Genomic DNA, 19080 nt, shown 5'->3' with positions numbered 1-19080 from the left:
GTGCGTGTGTATTCAATTAATAAAAAGCAGTATGTTAGAAAATGCTTTCGCAACAGTGATAAACGTCAGGGCATGAAAAAACCTCAATCGTCTATGATTATCTATGTGTCACTATACTTATAATTATATAAACAAAAGATAAACACGCAATATCGTAAACAAAAGATTACCGTGCGGCATGGAATTTTCAAGATTTCGTCATATTGGTGTATGTATCACACCTTGTCTCAAGTGCGTATAATTAAAATATATATATATATATTCTCCCTTTCTTCAGTATAATTAAACTTCAAATACTTATACAGTAATTAAGCTTTAATCTTTTCTTAAGGAAAAACTGCCCGCGATTTAATTAAAGATTAAATTTTTCAATTTCCAATAAGCGGACCGGTAATTCAAACTGTAATTAAATTTTCTCATAGGAAAAATCTAAGTGGACAAATAAAATGAAATTACCGTTGTTGTTATTATGCGCAAAACAAAATATTTCTATAACAAATATTTCGCTACAAGTTTAAAGCCAATTTCAGAAGCCAAAATTAGAAAGAAATTAATTGTACACTATAAACGATAGGTACACCATTAAAAATGCATAAACAATGTAAAAATGTAGTTTTACAGTATAGCAGTGTTTAAGTCCTTTTCTTCTTAATTTGCCTATGTTTTTCTTTTTGTTTTTGTATGAATTTGTCAAGATTGTTAGGTCTATAACAAAAATCCTTAAGTAGTTTGATGATTATATCTTCTGCCAGCTGGCGTTTTGTTGCTGGCTTTCAGAAGAATCGCACTTCACGGAATTTCATTCGCGCGAAACGGTAGATTGTTATCCAGTCGATTCGCACTACCAGCGTATCCCAGATAATGCTACCTCTCGAATAACCTGATGATTATCATGAGCACGTGAGATTTTTCCAGCTCGTTTGATATGGCGTTTGCCCGTTCTTTTTTCCAACGTCATATCCGCTTCACATACATATATAAATTGCGATGTCGGGAAACGTACTAGGTATATAATTGTAAAGATGTTCGAACCGCAACACCGCGTTATCTTCCTAGGTCTGCTATTGACGGTTGTTCTGATCTCGGGAGAGATTACGAACCGAGGATGGTGGAGGCATACAGTTTTCTATCAAATTTATCCTCGCAGTTTTATGGATTCCGACAATGACGGCGTGGGTGATCTTCAAGGTAAGAAAAAATGTAAAGAATCAGCAATTCATCAAGCGTTGAGACGCATCGTGTTACATGTTTACGCACATATCTACCATCCATTCTTCGTCTTCACATAATGATTTTCGTGTAAAGTATTAACAAAAATAACTCTATTGTATGCTCACCTAACGTAATTGCACATCGTTTGATTGTGAGAACAGTTTCGTAACTTGAATACATAGTTAGCTCTCAGATTTTAAGTTAGCAGTCATATTGTGTATTTTCGATATAATCTACTAATTGTAACATTAAAGAAAAAAATATATCTATAAACAAAGCGGTTACTATATGTTTAAATATTAGAGTTATCAAATAGTTTTAATTAGCTTTTCAAATATTATAGTATATCATTCCTAAGAAGTTTAAATAAATATTACACAGAAAATGGCGCTGTGTGTGTGTGTGTGTTTCAAAACCTCAAGAATCTGATCTTGAAACACATTTATTTGCTAACGTAATGTAATATTCCATTGAAAATTTCCATAAAAATGTTTGCACACAATTACAATAGATATTAACACGGTTTCCCTCTCATCCTGATAATTATAGAAACATATTAGAGATTATCATATTTTTACGATTGGTTATACCTTAAACCTTTATATTTAAGAAATTACTTTATGAGAAAAAATGGCATGCAGTTTTATTATTTAATTTTTCACGAACTTTTATGCTGCAATCCTATTGGGTATCCTTGAATTTCGGGATATCCGGTATGTATTCAAAAACTGCATGTTTACACTTTGCATTATTGGAAATACCTCGATAATGAGATAACAAATCTTTTATATCGTTAAATATAAAAAGTTTGTTACACCATTATTGATTAACGTGCCGACCTTTGTTTATGATAGGTATAACGAGCAAACTGGATCACCTTGTGGAATCTGGAATAGGAGCGATATGGTTATCACCTATCAATCGAAGTCCTATGGTAGACTTTGGATATGATATTTCGGATTTTAAAGATGTTGACGAAATATTTGGCACATTGACGGATTTCGAAAATCTTATAAAACGTGCTAAAGAAATTGGATTAAAGGTAAGCGAGAAAATAAAACGCATTTGTAATGTTTGTTTTGAATCATATAGTTCAACCGAATAGTAATTTTATCAAATTTCGTTAATATTTAATAACATTTAATATACATATATAACGTTCAACTTGTAGGTCATTCTCGATCTAGTACCTAATCATACTTCTGATGAACATTATTGGTTCCAAATGAGCTTAAACCGTACCGGCAAATATGAACATTATTATATATGGGCGGATGGAAAAAGTAACAATCAGCCACCAAATAATTGGTTAAGTGTGTTTGGTGGTTCGGCTTGGACATTCAACAAAACACGTAATCAATGGTACTTTCATCAATTTCACTCTAGGCAACCAGATTTGAATTACTCTAATCCCGATGTGCAAGAGGAGATGAGGGTAAACATTATTATTTTGTAAAATAGAACTATATAAAAATTTCGTACAACGATTGCACCTCTAACTAAGTTCACTAATTACGGACAGATACAAAATATAAATGCATACCTATATTGTGCTCGTAGTATGCAATTGTTGAGAATCGCGCGTTAAATATTTATTTTTATGTGATGGCATGCAGGAAATCATCATATACTGGTTGAGAAAAGACGTGGATGGATTTCGCATAGACGCGGTACCGCATCTTTTCGAAACAAATTACACTTCGGACGAACCTGAGAGCAATATAGAGGGTGTAACGAAAGATGATCATAATTATTTGATTCATACATTGACGAAAGATCAGCCACAAACGTACGATTTGGTACGAAGCTGGAGAAAGATTATGGATGACTATGCTTCTCACAGTAACACAGACGAGAAGGTGCGGTATCTTTAGTTAGTTCAGTAATCGTATAATAATATCATTCTCAGAAAATTAGAGTTAATTTTATATTACAATACTTTTGTGTGTTCTATGATAATTATGCATACGTCTCTCCTCCCATTTTCTTTTATACATCAGGTAATGATGACTGAAGCATACACTTCATTAGAAAACACGATCAAATACTACAACTACGACTCCCACATTCCTTTCAATTTTAATTTTATCACGAATGTGACTGCTGCCTCGAATGCTACTACGTTTAAAAGGATAATTGAAGAGTGGATGAAGGCGATGCCCAAAGACAGTGTCGCTAACTGGGTGGTAAGATAACGTTTTCCCACATATTCTCATGTACTTGTATTTTTTTACATTACACGGCAAAATAATAATACAAAAATATCGAATAATTTTCGAATTTCATAATTATCCATCTGATAATTCGGCAATCATTATTCTTCAAAACATCTCCATTGAGCCACTTTTTAAAATGATATTTTATGAGTGGCGGGGGGAGGGGGGAGGGGTGGGATGCGATAATTATATGATACAATCAATACATGTAAATGCGTTATAACGCAATTTACTAGGCTTTAACGAAGGCTGTTGTTAAATTTATACGATAGTATGTTAATTGTGTAGAAAATTATATAATGCCGGTACGCGCACATTCTCTCTCCCTCTCTCTCTCTCTCTCTCTCTGTATATATATAGTATTTAAGAATTCCCTCTTTTCGTTTTCTTCTGCATCATTAACAGAGTACAAAGTACAGAGTACATGTAGCAGCTAAATTATTTTATTTTTTTATTATAAGAGAATAAAAATATAAATGGTAAATCGGATATTGTGAAATCTTTTTACAAATTAAGTCATATTGGATGCTTCCGGTATTAATGCCTCTGATCGTATATTCTAACACAAATAATTGATACAATGGCGACAATATACAATTTACAAGTCCAAGTCTATCAAACGGCAAAATACTCATGCACAGATGGGCAATCATGATCGCAATCGTACTGCTTCGCGTTTCCCCGGAAGGGCCGATCAAATGACGATGTTAGCCATGATACTGCCAGGCGTGGCAGTGACATACTACGGCGAAGAAATTGGGATGGTTGATAAGATGGACATATCTTGGACAGATACACAGGATCCTCAAGCGTGTAACGCGGGCAAAGACAAGTACAAAAGTCGATCTCGCGATCCCGTCCGTACACCATATCAATGGAACTTTTTCACAAATGCAGGTATAACAAATTATGCCAAGTTATAGATTTTTCTTTATTTTTTAATTTCGTTATCTAAATAAAAATTCAAGAATTCAATATGGCAAATTTAATACGATATAATGGGCAAAAAAATCAAAATATGGTTCAACTTACAATTTAAAAATTTTCAAGGGTTTTTCAAGTTTCGCTGATTTCGTTTTTAAAATTGAAATTTGTTTATTCAAAATTTTTTATTTTGAATTAAAAATGGCGGCGTTAAGAAACCGCGCTATCATCAATACAAATTTTCATGTAAATTGAACGAGTTTTTGAATCTTTGGTCCGTTATTTTGAATTTTGAATTTTGTAATTGTGACTTCAGATTTAGATTCAGCGAGAGACTCTTAAAATTTTCAGAAATTATCCTTTTTATAATGTTATTAACTCTTGTTTCTCTCTCTCTCTCTCTCTCTCTCTCTCTCTCTCTCTCTCTCTCACAAGCATTTTTGACCTTGGAGCATTTTTTCGCCCAACATCCCAAGAGGTTAATTTTTTATTGACAGGTTTCAGTAAAGCGGCTAAAACTTGGTTACCGGTTCACGACAATTATGTCAATGTAAATTTATTACTACAAAAAAATATTGATGACTCTCACTATCATGTTTATCGCGCTCTGACGCAGCTACGTAATACATCGAACGCACTCAAACTTGGATCATTGACTACTAATGTCATAAACAATACCGTTTTGTATGTTCTACGTAAAACGAGCGAAGAAGCTGTGACATTATTAATAAACTTCTCAGACAAAGAGAAACAAGTGATTGATTTAACGGAAGTCTTAACGGGATTCAAGAACGTTAAAGTTAAAATAGCGAGTGTAGGTTCCGGAATAAAGCAAAAGTAAGAATCGATGTTTAACGACTCATTGATAAATTAAAACGATTAAAATTGCGTATGTACTGCAATAACATATTGTAGTACATTGTAAGAAAAAATTAATTTCTTATTTCTACGTCTTTCAGCCAAGATGTTGAGCTAAACAAAGTCAGTATCACACCGGCAGGCTCAGTAGTCTTTCTAGCTAACTCTAAAGCTCCACCAAAGTACGTTGCTTTTCTCCCAACAATTCTACTATTATCATTTTCTCTGATAATAACACTGTATAAATAAAAAATAAACAAACATAATTAATATTAACGAGAGATATTTACTGCTTTTACAATCATACAAAAATATTACAGTAAGAAACTACTCTACTAATTATACTCAAAAGGTGTCGTTTGACTTTATTAATTATAGTTTCTAATTATATCAGTATTAAATTCTTCCTTTTACACATATAGAGTGCGCTGCAAGAAACGAATTCAAAAGTATATATATATATATATATATATATATATATCATAAACGTTATAGTAGCATGATAATTATACCTTTCAATGTGCATATCTAAAAAGTTGTTGGATTCTTTTTTCTATTTAACGCATCCATGAGAGACTAGTTTCTGCAACTGCTTAATATAGATATATGAACAGAACATTTTTTCCAGACACAAAGTTTATCTTGCCTTTGCGAGCGAATCGATAATTCGTTACACGAACAGCAAAATTGGGAAACCAATTTTTACATCTAATCCCGATTGATGGAAAAATATCTGCATACGCGAAAATCTTCATGAGAGATTGAGAATAGGATCAAGCGTGTGTGTGTGGGTGTGTGTGTAATCTTCAAGAAAATAATCTGTGTCAAGACAAAGGGTACACCTTTCTCCACCGATCACATTTTATCCATCGGTTTTCTTTTTCCTATCACAACGATTTCATAACTTGATTGAATCTGATTAGATGGTGACATTTTAATCTTCAGAGAAGTGTTCTGTTATTTTTTAAAGATTCAATTTTCCGATTCTACAATCAAGTCGTTACAGTTAAGGGGATCCTGGAGTCACCGCGGCAATTACCGACATTTCAGTTGAACCAATTTTCTTCGAATTAGCTTTACAGAATGAAAAACCCATTTACACGTTTGAAATACGTACAGAAATCATGTGCGGGATAGTAAATTTAAGACTAAAAACTTGAGAAAAATATGTTTAATACTACTTGGTGTTGCACCTTTTGTACCTAGAGCTGTCACTTCAAAGAAACGTTCACTTATACAAATTATATAGCTTACGTGTAACAAATTGAAAATGTCCCGCATCTCGGACTCGATCAAAGAATAGCGTGACACCATTGAAACTAAGGTTAAAAGCCTAATAAGAAAGATTTTTCATCCAACTGATTTTATGCATGTACACACACGCAGTGTACATGGCGTTGCAATCTGACAAGGACAGATATCGTAGGATATCTCGTTGGATAAGGACAGGATGACCAAAATTATCGATATTTTTAATTCCGCTTAGATGAGGGCGCTTTCCCGTCGGAGTTCGGCCGTCACTCCAGGAATATATATGAATAGATAAATATGGGTATGCCTTGAAAAATGTTTCAAACTCCAGTATACATGTAGGTGGAGAAACATTGAAAGCTGTAATGTGTAAAAACATTGTTATAAATTCCACATTATGATACAGAAATAACGATTTAAATTGCCACAGACGTTTTTTGTACTTTGTCAAATATATGTATCAATATTTTACAGCACGTGAAGATCATATAAAGATTAATTACAACGAAAAACAATTTTCTCAGCTGCCTATATATAGGGTTTTACAATACTGCGCCCAATACTGCGCCAGTACTAGGTTATCTATTTCAATATTAAAATTCTTATAAAAAACTCTTATAAGCTCGTAATAATCGACTGTGAGTGACAAAAGCGCGCGTGTAGCCGTGTACTATCCATTGAAAACGTTGCAAAAAAATCGCAACTCTCCGAAATAATAAAATATTGACACCGAATAAAATTCAAACTCAACAAAGTTACGAAATTTCTATATTCTTGATTAAGTATAGAAATATGCCAAAAACTTTTTATATAAAAAATGATTATATATAATAATTATTATCTGTCCGGTATATACATATTTCCAACTGATTTTAGGCCTTAAATCATCAATAATGATACGCAAAAATAAAAACAATCGATATTCCAGGATCTCGGGTATTACCTCTTAATATATACGCGCGTGAATAAATTTGCGAAATTCGTAACAGCCCGGCATATAATCGCAATTGACGTGGACAATAAACGGACCGCTTATCGGATGGAGTCGTCGCCCCACGGCATCCGTTCTCAACGCCGCGCTTTCAAAGCATGAATTATGCATTTCGCTGGGAACATCGATATTAGGTACTGTTGAACACAAGACGTTCGAACCACACTATTGCAGTAGGAAAATGATTTATTGTCCTCAATCTTTCTAGCGTAAACTTGCAAACTTTTGTCTGCGTGACTGAGGTGATCGCCATCGAAAACTATATGCATCAGGAATGGCTAATAAGTCTTTATATATAAATAATGCCTTTCTTATATTCGCTCTATTTTGATAAATACTCATATAATACAGAAAAATATCGATGTCACAGATTGCGAGAAACAGCAGAGAAAGTTTCGATATCGTGTTTTAAAAATCTTATATCCTTGTGTAAAAATAAAACTTTAATTCTTCGTTAATAAAATAACGAGAATATGATATAAAGGGCAAAAATATTTAAGAATAGTTACGAGAAAAATAAAAAAAAAAGAGATCAGCGAGATCACTGAGAAAATAAAACTCTACTAACATTGCGCTAAAAGTTTTTTTAAATATGCAATAATGTTAGTAATATAGTGTCGTATCGTAAAAATTAAAAAAAGTTTCAAGTAAAAATTATAATTACAAGCCCGACTTCCGTGACGAGTCAGACGAATTCGTTGTGTTACATATATATATATATATATATATATATATATATGTACGTGTTATGTGACTGTAGCAAATATTAATTTTATGTCTAAAGGCCCTTGCACAATGCCAGACAACAGGCAATAGGAACAGGAAATAACCAAAGATTCATTAATTATAACCTAAAAAATTCGAATGCTACGATTGGTTGGCAACAGGCAATAGGTACAGAATTTTCAACGTGACGGAGAAAACTCTGTGTCCATTGTCTGTGCCACTGTTTATTCTGCATTTATACATGATTTCTGATTTCTATTCCCTGTTCCTATTGCCTGTTGCCTGGCATTGTGCAAGGGCAGGCCTTAACAATTAATGTATAACCAGATAATGTATACCCAACTACAACTATTACGTAGTTAATTCTAGAAAGTTTCATTATGCATTCTGCCGTGATCCGGTGTTTTTATTGTTGTTTATTACTTCATTGTCTCGTTCAAAACTTACGGTGCTTCTGTGTAAAACACACACACACACACACACACACACACACACACACACACACACACACACACACCTGTTTCAGTGTTTATTTATCTTTTTTTTTTTTTAAAGGAAGCTTTGATTACTTTTCTTGCCATCATGGCGCATACAGACACGACAGTTTTATTTAAACAATATTTTAAAAAGTTGAATATTTTTTAAAATTTGAATCAATAATTATTTATGAGTGAAAAAATCATTTAACATCCAAAAGAGTCATGTAAATTGCTTTTTTGTTTTCCACCAATTCTCTCTAACGAGTCCTTGCAAATTATTGATTGCGCTGTTGCTCGTCAACGTAGGACACGTAGGTTAACAGCGCACAAAATAATTTCGATACGATTGGAATGAGATCACATTCGATACGCTCGCATCTCGATTTACATTTCACTTTCCGTCTAATATTGACACAAAAGTTATCTTTAAAAGAAAAAAGTTCCTAATTGTCTGACTTGGTTTTAAATCATACCAGATTTAATTTTGGTCTGTTTCGAGAAGCACCGCTACTATAGGCTACTAGAGATCAGCGCACGTGCTCTATTACGCTTCGATGAATTCTTCTATTATTTCAGGAATAAAACTCCCTTCAATTTAGCAATATCTATTGTGTGAGATAGCATTGACGCTTACTCTGCCTATACTTGCCATCGCGAGTTATTAATTGGATGATATTGAACGATCCATTAGGAATGATACGCAAAAAGTCTAAATGACATATATTTTGTGGTAGAAAACTAACAAATTATTTATTTTCTACTTTTAAGAGAGATATACGTGAGACAGTTAAAAAAGATATTTTAGATATTGTTATAAAATATAAACTGTCGAATTTTGCTGTCTATTCAACTTCACACGTGGAGAAATAATTAATATATAGATTCCTCCGCCGACCCTCTGCCGCCTGCGTTCACACCGCCGATCCTTCGAACTCTATATCAGGAACTATAGAACTGTTAGAAAATAAAGCCAAAATTCTCATATAATTAATAATTTTCCACGAAATGATACGCCAGTTTCACACACACACCTGAAATAGACTACTGTTTTTCGATAAACGTTTATTTCTTTCATAAAATGTTACTTCGGGACAATTTAATAAAGCTAGTAAAAAGTTAAAGAAAAATCAATATTTTTGCCTATTCATATGAATTTATTGGCATTGGACGCATGTAAGTACGATCAATTCGATTCGTAACATATACCGGGAGAAGATATAGCCATACTCCAAGTATGAAGACCAGCATCATTGGGTTTCTTTGAGCGTTATTCGTCCACAATCGTGTTCCTCGTGATATACAAAAAAAAAACGCAAGTGAAAAGTTAATTGATAGAATACATATATCAGAAGTAACGGATGCGCGCAAAATGATACAATAAGGTTATAGCTTAATTAATGGAGCGCGAACAATAAATTTCTTCCTATCGAAGTTCAGCTAGATTTCAATAACTTGATTATCGTTTTAAAATGATATCCATCTATCTTGCTTTCTCATTCACTTTTCCTACCAAACATTGACCTATATAGTACCTAACTATCTTTCTGATAATTTTTTTATTACGATCCGATGTATAAGTATGTATATTCTTTCGAATTGAAATTGAATTAAATCAAACGAGTAAAAAAAATTACAAATGGTATATAATATTTACGAAAAAATGATAGACCTCTTGAAATTACAAACATTTTTTTTAGCGTCATAATAATGAATAACTATGTATTCATTCTGTTCAATAGACATAAATGATGCAAGTGTAATATGAGAGGAGCAATTAACTCACCGACTAAAACGCGACGTTTATGTGCAATCGATTGAATAAGTGGATGTTAACGGATACATGTAAATATTGAAAGACTGTTACAATGATATTTAGACTGTGAGCAATTAATGTCATTCTCTGTGACTCGGTGATAAAAGAATGAGTGTCTATCTATACTCTTTATCCATCAATTTTATAACACTTATATGTACATATATTGTAGATAAATATTGTAGATGCATAGAAATAGAGAAAATAATAGAGAGATAAAGAGAAATAGAGACATATAGAGAGAAAAAAGATTAAATAATAATTATACAAATTTTGGATTATGAAATTAATTTTGAAGTTTTTACTGGGCACAACACACATTCTTGCCAAATTATTATAACTTAATGCTATTATAATAGCTAATACATATGTTACTTATTGATATGTTACCGCCGCAATGTTTTTGCAATGGCTAAGAAAATTGATGGACAATGTAGTGATTTGTGCATGATAACAGAGATCGCGAGAATGGAAATAGAACATCAACCTTCTCTTCCGGCGAATGTCATGGGATTAATTAAACCCGCAAATTGGAGATGCCGCGGCAATTCTATTATATCCCTCGACTCATATTAGAGAAAACGAAGAGACGCTCAAAGAAATTTAATCACACAAATAATTTTGTCAAATAACGATTGCATTAATTTCCTCGCGATAAGCCGACTGAAAAGCCGAGTTAAGTCGAGTGTAAAAGGAATCAAGCATGCAAAGATCGACGTCGATAAAAAAAACTTTAATCTCTAATTAAATCGTTGACATTTCTAACTCCAAACTTTCTAATCGAAGACTTCGCGGAGATTAAGAGATTTTCCAACGAACGTCCGCATTCAAGATGTTCTGTGGATATGCAAAAAATAAAATAGGTATTTTTTATACTCACGCATACGCGAGGTGTATTCGATATACATGATGGTAACAAATCTGTTGAAATCGCGCGTCGAAAATGATCCAACGAGCAGAAACGTGTGGAAAAAAGAAAAAAGGGAATAAGTGGATCACAAAAAATGAAAGGGCTCTTTAAAACGAGGTGTACGTCTTTCATCAACCGCGAGCGACCCGTTTTTTGCGAACGACCTCTTTTGAATTCGCTTTAATGATAGTAGTTTTCGAGTTATGTCGAGTTGTGATAGCAGTTAGCAGTATAGTCATATACGCGGCCCATATTAGTGCACGTTCTCTCTCTCTCTCTCTCTCTCTCTCTCTCGCACATATCCCGAGAGAAAAATTAAGTTTACCAGGAAGGGACGCAAACACGTTTCGCTCTTGTTCTCTGTCACATTAATGCATGCAAGATAAGCGCGGCGTGAAACGCTCCGCATGGCGCGGCGCGACGCGACGCGGCCGCAGCGGCCCGGCGACGGATTTGCATAATTCTTAATAACTGCTCTCGCACATTCGCGTCCAGTTTTTTGGTTGGGCATCCGATTACGCTCTCGGACATTATACACGCGATATGCGAGACGTGATGTGCGATACGCGATACTCGATATGCACAACGAGATGCCGCGATTCGGAATAGGTATGTATACTGCGGCTGGCGAACTTGTTAATTATTAATAGTGAGGTTATGTAATTACAATCAACTCGCGTATTCCGGCTACCAAATGAATCGCGGAGATACGTCGGATTAATTCTAAATTACATTGTTACCATGCATTGATTACGCCCGGCGTCGAGCGCATTCTCTAACAATGTCGAAATGGATAATAATCATGCGGAATTAATATTACGTCATACGTGACGTAGTGAAAGAAAGACATCGAGACTTCATGCTACATTTATGAATAATGTATATCGCTGCGTACAACTTTTGTTTTAAATTTAAATCATCGTCCATCATATCCGCATGTGCGCCGAACAGATTCTCGTGTGTATAATTTTTCGTACATATATGCAAAGTGTATGCAAAGAATAATTCTGTCTCTATATGTCTATATGTATAAATATATATATATTTTTTAATAAAATTTATAAAAGTAAGACAAAAGATTGAACTTGGCATTATCGTTAAATTTTGTAAGATGCGTAGATATAGCGCATAGATATCTTACATTTATAAAATTCGAAAGAGAGTTTGTATGTATACGAATATATTTAAAATATTACAATATATTTCTGTATAGATTAGGTTCTCAAATTTTAAAATGTTATCGAAATGTTAAATTAAAGCGTCATGCTAACTTCACTTTCGTAAGTAAAATTCATCAAAATATTGATTTTGTGAAGAATATTTCGGAACTGAAACTTTCCGATACTTGGATATTTTATAGCACATAAGAAATCTATAATTAGACCTGGGAGACCGATAGTTTTTCTCGCAGCAGTCGCAAAAGTATAAAACTTCCGCGAGAGCACTCATAAAGACTGTCGTTACATTTAGGTAGATTTTAATTGTTTTAACCCTTTTAAGTCCAAGTTTGTATTCGTTAAGAGAAATAAATATTATAGTTTAATATGATTGAAGATACTTTAATTAAAATGTATTGAAAATTGTTAAATACACATCAAGTTTTGGTGAAATATACTCTGTTCAATAATACCATGTCCATAATCCTTTAAATGATAACATAATAATAAAATAATGCTTCAAGCATAAACTATAAAAAAGTTAAATTATAATCATTCTTTAAATCTATGTGTATTCCTCAAGCTATCTAGCTGATACATGTATATTAACAGGATGTGAATTTCATCAAAAGATATCGCGTTACCGGTCATACATTGCGTATGTGGAATATATTATTGATCAGGCAATAAAATTAATTAACGCGAAAATTTATGCATTAATTAATGCTTTGTCTGATTTTTATGATTTCAGAAACTTAGATATTTCTCTAATATCTTTCATTTTCGTACAAAATCTAATTGGGTTAATTAAATCGGCGTACTTATTGTTAATTAAAAAATTGTCAGTAATCTTTGAGACTTTTATCCCTGATCAAACGCAAGCCATTGGATAGCTGAATCATGTAGTTTTCATTTTTACACATAAGGAATTAAAGTTATAATTAAACTAATTAAAACAATAAAATGTTTATCATTTATCGATTGCATCAGAGAAGCGAGACACAGACAGAGAGAGAGAGAGAGAGAGAGAGAGAGAGAGAGAGAGAGAGAGAGAGAGAGAGAGAGAGAGAGAGAGAGAGAGAGTGTGTATGTAAAGCTCATTTTAAATTTGTTAATCACTTTGTATTTTACTGCTAAAACTTATCTTACCATTAATAACATTAAATTGTATAAAATATACCATCATTGCATAAAATAAAATTAATCATGTTTAAAAATATATTAGATTGGAATTATTGGATTTATGTATATATATAATTTATATGATTATTTAACTCGTTAAGATTCATATATTTATAAATACTAAAACCTAGTTTAAGCGCGCATAAACTGAACATAATTAGACGCGAGACATTAATGTGCGAGTACGGTGTCTCAAACTTGCAAACGACAATATAACTATGTTACGTCTCACGGCAATCTCTAAAATGCTAATTATCCCTCGGGATATCAAAATGATGTATCACGAATCTCAGAACTACATAAATGCATTTGTTTTATTACGGAAATTAAATCTTTGTAAGAATAAAATAAATTTAATAGCGATATAATCGGATATTAATCAAAATGCTGATTAAAAACCAAGAATATAACTTTCACAGAATTTAATTCTTTATTATTTTATATTATTCGCAATAGTTGAATTTGCTCTGTAAATATCTACCGCATTATGCCTACCGAGCGTTTCAGAGTTGCCGTTTTCACGTTCATTGAGCAAATTTGTTGCCGTAATCAGAATTAATATAGATTTCGAGTATAAATTTCGGACACTAAAGGAAAAAATTCGACGTCAGTGTTTATTGTCACTAAACGTATAGCAATATAATTCAATCTTATGAAATCTTATGCGAGATTTGAAAGAAGAGAGATCGAAGTAGATATACATATATGTTTTTACGTTAGTCTACGTTGTCTTTTATTTTATTTTTAGCTATGAAGAAAACAGATAAGGAATCTGATACTACTCTTCCCACAAACAAATTTACTAAAGAGTATTAGGTATCTTTATACATGTAAGGCTAGTTTGTTTTGCCATTTTTTTGTATATTAAGTGCTTAATAACAAGCATTACATAAAGGAAAGCTTCTTTTGTATCAAATTATTATGAGTTATTATTTATTATATTTTGATACCTATCTAGACATGTTATCGATCTTATGATTTATCATGTATTCGAGATATTATCGCGTCACTACTCACCGATCACGTAATTGTATCCGTCCAAGGTTAAAACGCACTTGCGTGTATTTGGCAAGGAAGGAATGCATGGTACTTGTCTCTGTGAAATTCGCTTGCTGGGACTGCACGAAGGATTAGATGCACCTGGATCTGAATGGCATTTTTGTACAGTATCTTTGCCTGGTCTAGACATTGTCGTTCTTGATTTACCTTGATTACTTTTACTCATTGTCAGTCTTATTTCCTCGACATCTTCGCCGATCTTCTCATTCGAGTATAAAAGCGCACGAGACTCAATCTTCCTATGGAGTCTGGTCTCTTTGCAACTACGGCGCGGCACTTTACTAACCCTACAGTTATACACTCTGCATCCCTTATCGCCTTATCGCGCTGTCATCAGTCACTACATTTTCTAAGCTGTAAGTCTAACAATAAGTTATCTCTATATGATTCCACTACCGCAACAAAATCGACGCGCGCGATTTTACATCTTATTTACGATATTGGTATAACTTACGCAAAGTCTTAGCAGTTTAGTTTATACATATATATATATATATATATATATACATATATATATGAACCGTGTCCGCGAGAGATTTACCTGTTATACCGTTTTATATCGCGCGCACGTGCAGCGCGTCGAGCGTTGCGGTTTGACACGAGATTCCAAACTCTTGATGCGATAAATCATCGGAAAGTAAAGGTGTTTATGGCGTCGAGTTCTCTCGTTCACTTCTTTATTTCCGCACATTTGATGTATACGGTATTATGGTATTAATGTTAGTTACGCCTCCTGATATGAGAATCAGATTGACCGATGCGCGCTCAAAATGTGAATAACCGTTCGTTTTTCCAAAGGCAGATGATGGTATAGTAATTCAATTTTCAACATGCGCGAAGCAAAAGATGAAAGCTTCTATCTTTTTATAAAAGCTTTTTATAAAAGCGCATCAAGATTCTATCATAGAGAGAATACATATATTTTTATCTGTCTTTACGATTCATGGATTACCATCTCGTATCTGACATGTTTAAGGGCGGGTTTACACGTACCTATATCTATATATCTCTTAAACCCTTTTTCACTTTTTTTTTTATTTACTCTAATTCTTTTTGTGCACAACGTAACTTGTTTTCTCTTCACTCTGTCTGCAATAAAACTCCTCGTATTTAAATATCGACGTGAGTTTCAGTTCCAATCCGATCGACGAACTCGACTCGATCACGATCGCACGAAGCAGGAACGAGCACTTATCACAATCTCGTACGAGTTTCGATTCTCGATCGGAGAACGTATTCTCTTCAATTACGATGTTTCTCTGTCGCAACATTATGCGACAGCGCACATACGCGATACGTGCCGAGCGGAAATTCTGTATATATGGAACAATATCAGTACCGTCTTCTTGGTGATGCAGCACAGTCAACACGTCTCCATGTCTCCACGTGCTCTTCGTATAGCTCGTCGAGAATCAAGTTTTTGAAAGCTTTTGAAAGCGAAAAAAAAATTTTCGGAAAAACTGTGGAGTTCCAATTGTAGAAATGTTTGTACGTTGTAGAAAATTCGCAAAAACAGGATAGTTTTGAACTTATCCTCGTTCGTAGATCGTAGCCTCGTCGTACCCTCTTACGTTGGACTGCTCGCAACTGCTTATGAGAGTTGCGAGCGGCCGCGGGCGTATAATACTCGTATGAGTATAGTCGTATATACTCGTAACGTGCACACTGCACGCACGCGGGCCACGCGGCACGAGTCTGGCCGCGAGTTCTCGCCCTGACAGATGGTATGGAGGGAGAACGAAAATCAGGCGATCGATTCACGTTACCATAACGTTAACGTCGCAGGTTGGTTACCCGTACCGGTGCACTGGCGCGGCTTGGCGCGGCTTGGCGCGACGACGGCGGCGGCGGCGGCGGCGGTGGCAGCGGTGGCAGCGGCGCGCCCATGCCGTCTCGCTTCCGACTCCGACATGCCATGCTGTGCGGCACGCACGCGTTTTCACGGGATACGATTTGAAAATGCACGACAGCTACCATCGTGCATATTATATATGTATATAGGCTCTACCTATATCTTTTCTCTCCTTTCTTTCTTCCTTCTTTTGTGATCGCGTTCACGCGATGAAATCCAAGCGAAACTTGCTCGTAACTCGTAACTACGTTCGGAGCAGACGTGCGTTCGCGCTGTGACTTCCAAAGTTCCCGCTCGCAACTTGGTTCGTTGAACTCGAATTGCACTGGAGCTGAGATTATCCTTCTCTTATCGTAAATCGTGTATGTAATATAGAGATTCGAAAATGGGCGAAAACGCAATCAAGCGTCATGCATCCCAATTTCGCCGAACAAGCGTGGACGCGAGCCAAAATCTTCTTTCAGAAATTACGATACATAGTTCCGATTCATTCAACGGCAAAAGAGCGGAAGAGCAACGTCGTCAAGACATAATAATATTCGTCTACAAGTCAGTCTTCTTTATAACCGGTGTTTCTTTCGGCTGATGTGAGATAAATCGCAGCAGTCGCTCGGGGCAAGCGTCCGAAAGCTCTGCATACGGCATACGGCTCGCGTATGCAGAGCTGAAAACGGAAAGACGGTGACGAACGCCGCATGAACCGCGCGACCAGTGGAAGAACCGAGCGTCTGATCAGACGCCAACGGCGGCGCCCGGTAATATTCGGTAAACGATGAACGATAAACGGTGAATGGGAGAAACGGTAGATGGGAGAACGAGACGGAGGACGAGGTGAAATGAGAGAGACGAGACGGAACGAAGGAGTAACGCGCGCGTGATTATACGACACGCGGGTCGCTAGGAAAATGGATACGAACGTCCGATCTCAGTCACGGTGCCGCTACAACTGAACCACTCGAAAACCTCCACCTCTCGCCATAGTCCTCCCTTCTCTTTGCCGCGTCCCGCTCCCAACACCCCCCGACAGCCCATTTGACCTCTCTCTATCCAACCACCATCCGTTTTCATCTCTCGTTCTCGCTCCCCGTTTCTCGCCATCGTGGCTTCTCTCCCTCTCTGGTATCTCTCTCTCTTCCCCGTCCGTCTCTTTTTCTCAACCGAAGCTTGCCAATGCTTTTTGCTCTTTCTCCTTCACTCGTACCGTACTTGAAACTTGAGACTTTCTTTGCCCTCAGGTGTAAATGCGTGCGTGCGTGCGTGCGTGCGTGCGCGTCTGAGTCTGACACTAATTGTGAGTTGTGAGTTGACTGAGTCTCTCCCGACACTTTCTCCGGCGCTTACTTCGCCATCGGCAGCATCGGCAGCATCGGCCCCGTGAAACGACACTCGGAAACGATGCGTGATGAACTGATTTTATGCCGCTACATTTCTCTTTCACTTTTTGTTATCTTGGTTTATTTAGTTGCTAGCATCATAGCGGGTTCACCAAAGGGTTAGTCAAAGACAAGAATGGTAATTAGATGTCTACAGCATTCAGATGTTGTGCAGTACAAGTAGATGATGCATGTCTTTAAACTTTTTTCAAAATTTATCAACAATTTAACAACAATATTGTTGAATCTTTTATTTTATTGTTTGTCTCTTTTATAAGATGTATGGAAATTTAAAAATTTCGCAAAAAGAGTATAATGTTAAGTAACGAACAAGTATATAGTATAGATAATATATAGATATTATTATTTTTATTTTTCAAGATCGTTGATCTATTCTACGTAATATGGAGGGGTAAAAGCCATAGTGGTAAAAGTCTTATTTTTTAAAATATTGACTCGTGTGCATAGATGCAATTTATATAATGTATAGATTTAGTATCTATGCACACGAGTCAATATCTTAAAAAATAAGACTTTTACCACTATGGCTTTTACTTGTCCATATAATAACATGAAGAAACAACAAAATGTAACGTAAATGAGAGATCGCACACGAAGTCATATTCAAAAAACTTGCGACATACATGTTACACATGTGTATGTAAACGATCAAACGTTCGTCAACGCTTCAACTTTCAATTCTTTTCTATAGTTTTAAAAAAACTCGAGGGACCCTTTGGGATAGAGTATTCTGATATTCGTGGGGTCGTTTTAGCTGAAGAAGGTGCTTGTCCATCAGAAACTCTAATATTTTTTAATATGTCTTGAGAAAATTCTCGCAACGTTCCTCCTTATTTTAACTTTAATTGTTCCTCAAACAAGGATTTTATCGCAAAAATAAATTAAAATTATTTAATATAATATGTATCAGACATATATTATCATTATTTACCTAATATATTTTGTACTTTTCAATAACACCGCACAAGTTATAAACGCATATGTATCTCTTACATATTAAAAAAAACCAGCCTTTATATTCAGTCTATAGATCCATTTCGTACAAATAAAAATATC

General features: G+C 35.0%; 2 protein-coding genes across 14 annotated transcripts in view; one reads left to right on the top strand and one right to left on the bottom strand.

Moving 5' to 3' along the window:
* Positions 1 to 19080, bottom strand: part of LOC139774105 (dual specificity calcium/calmodulin-dependent 3',5'-cyclic nucleotide phosphodiesterase 1-like) — a 95750-nt gene that overhangs the window by 37462 nt on the left and 39208 nt on the right. The window contains exons 1-2 of one of the 13 annotated variants that reach the window (XM_071709083.1): positions 14926 to 15108; positions 14737 to 14865 (exon numbers count right to left, since the gene is read on the bottom strand). The exons of 9 other annotated variants lie outside the window; for them this stretch is intronic. In XM_071709083.1, coding sequence (XP_071565184.1) covers positions 14737 to 14865; positions 14926 to 14944 — 148 coding nt within the window. In that variant the 5' untranslated portion in view covers positions 14945 to 15108. Of the gene's footprint in view, positions 1 to 14736; positions 15114 to 19080 lie in introns of those variants that run through there. 3 more of the 13 variants (XM_071709081.1, XM_071709088.1, XM_071709089.1) reach the window with 3 other exon arrangements.
* LOC139774103 (maltase 2-like) lies at positions 1001 to 5486 on the top strand. Its single transcript, XM_071709078.1, has 8 exons — positions 1001 to 1188; positions 2067 to 2254; positions 2384 to 2647; positions 2829 to 3071; positions 3213 to 3398; positions 4070 to 4325; positions 4850 to 5189; positions 5312 to 5486. Exons 1-8 carry the CDS (start codon positions 1023 to 1025, stop codon positions 5457 to 5459), a joined length of 1791 nt encoding a protein of 596 aa, XP_071565179.1. The 5' UTR covers positions 1001 to 1022; the 3' UTR covers positions 5460 to 5486.

The sequence above is a fragment of the Temnothorax nylanderi genome, unplaced genomic scaffold (genome assembly GCF_030848795.1).
Source record: "Temnothorax nylanderi isolate EJ_2023f unplaced genomic scaffold, tnyl_v1.0 TNYL_tig0074_pilon, whole genome shotgun sequence".
Lineage (NCBI taxonomy): Eukaryota > Metazoa > Arthropoda > Insecta > Hymenoptera > Formicidae > Temnothorax > Temnothorax nylanderi.
Note: the sequence above shows the minus strand (reverse complement) of the source record. Positions and strands in the feature narration are given on the sequence as shown.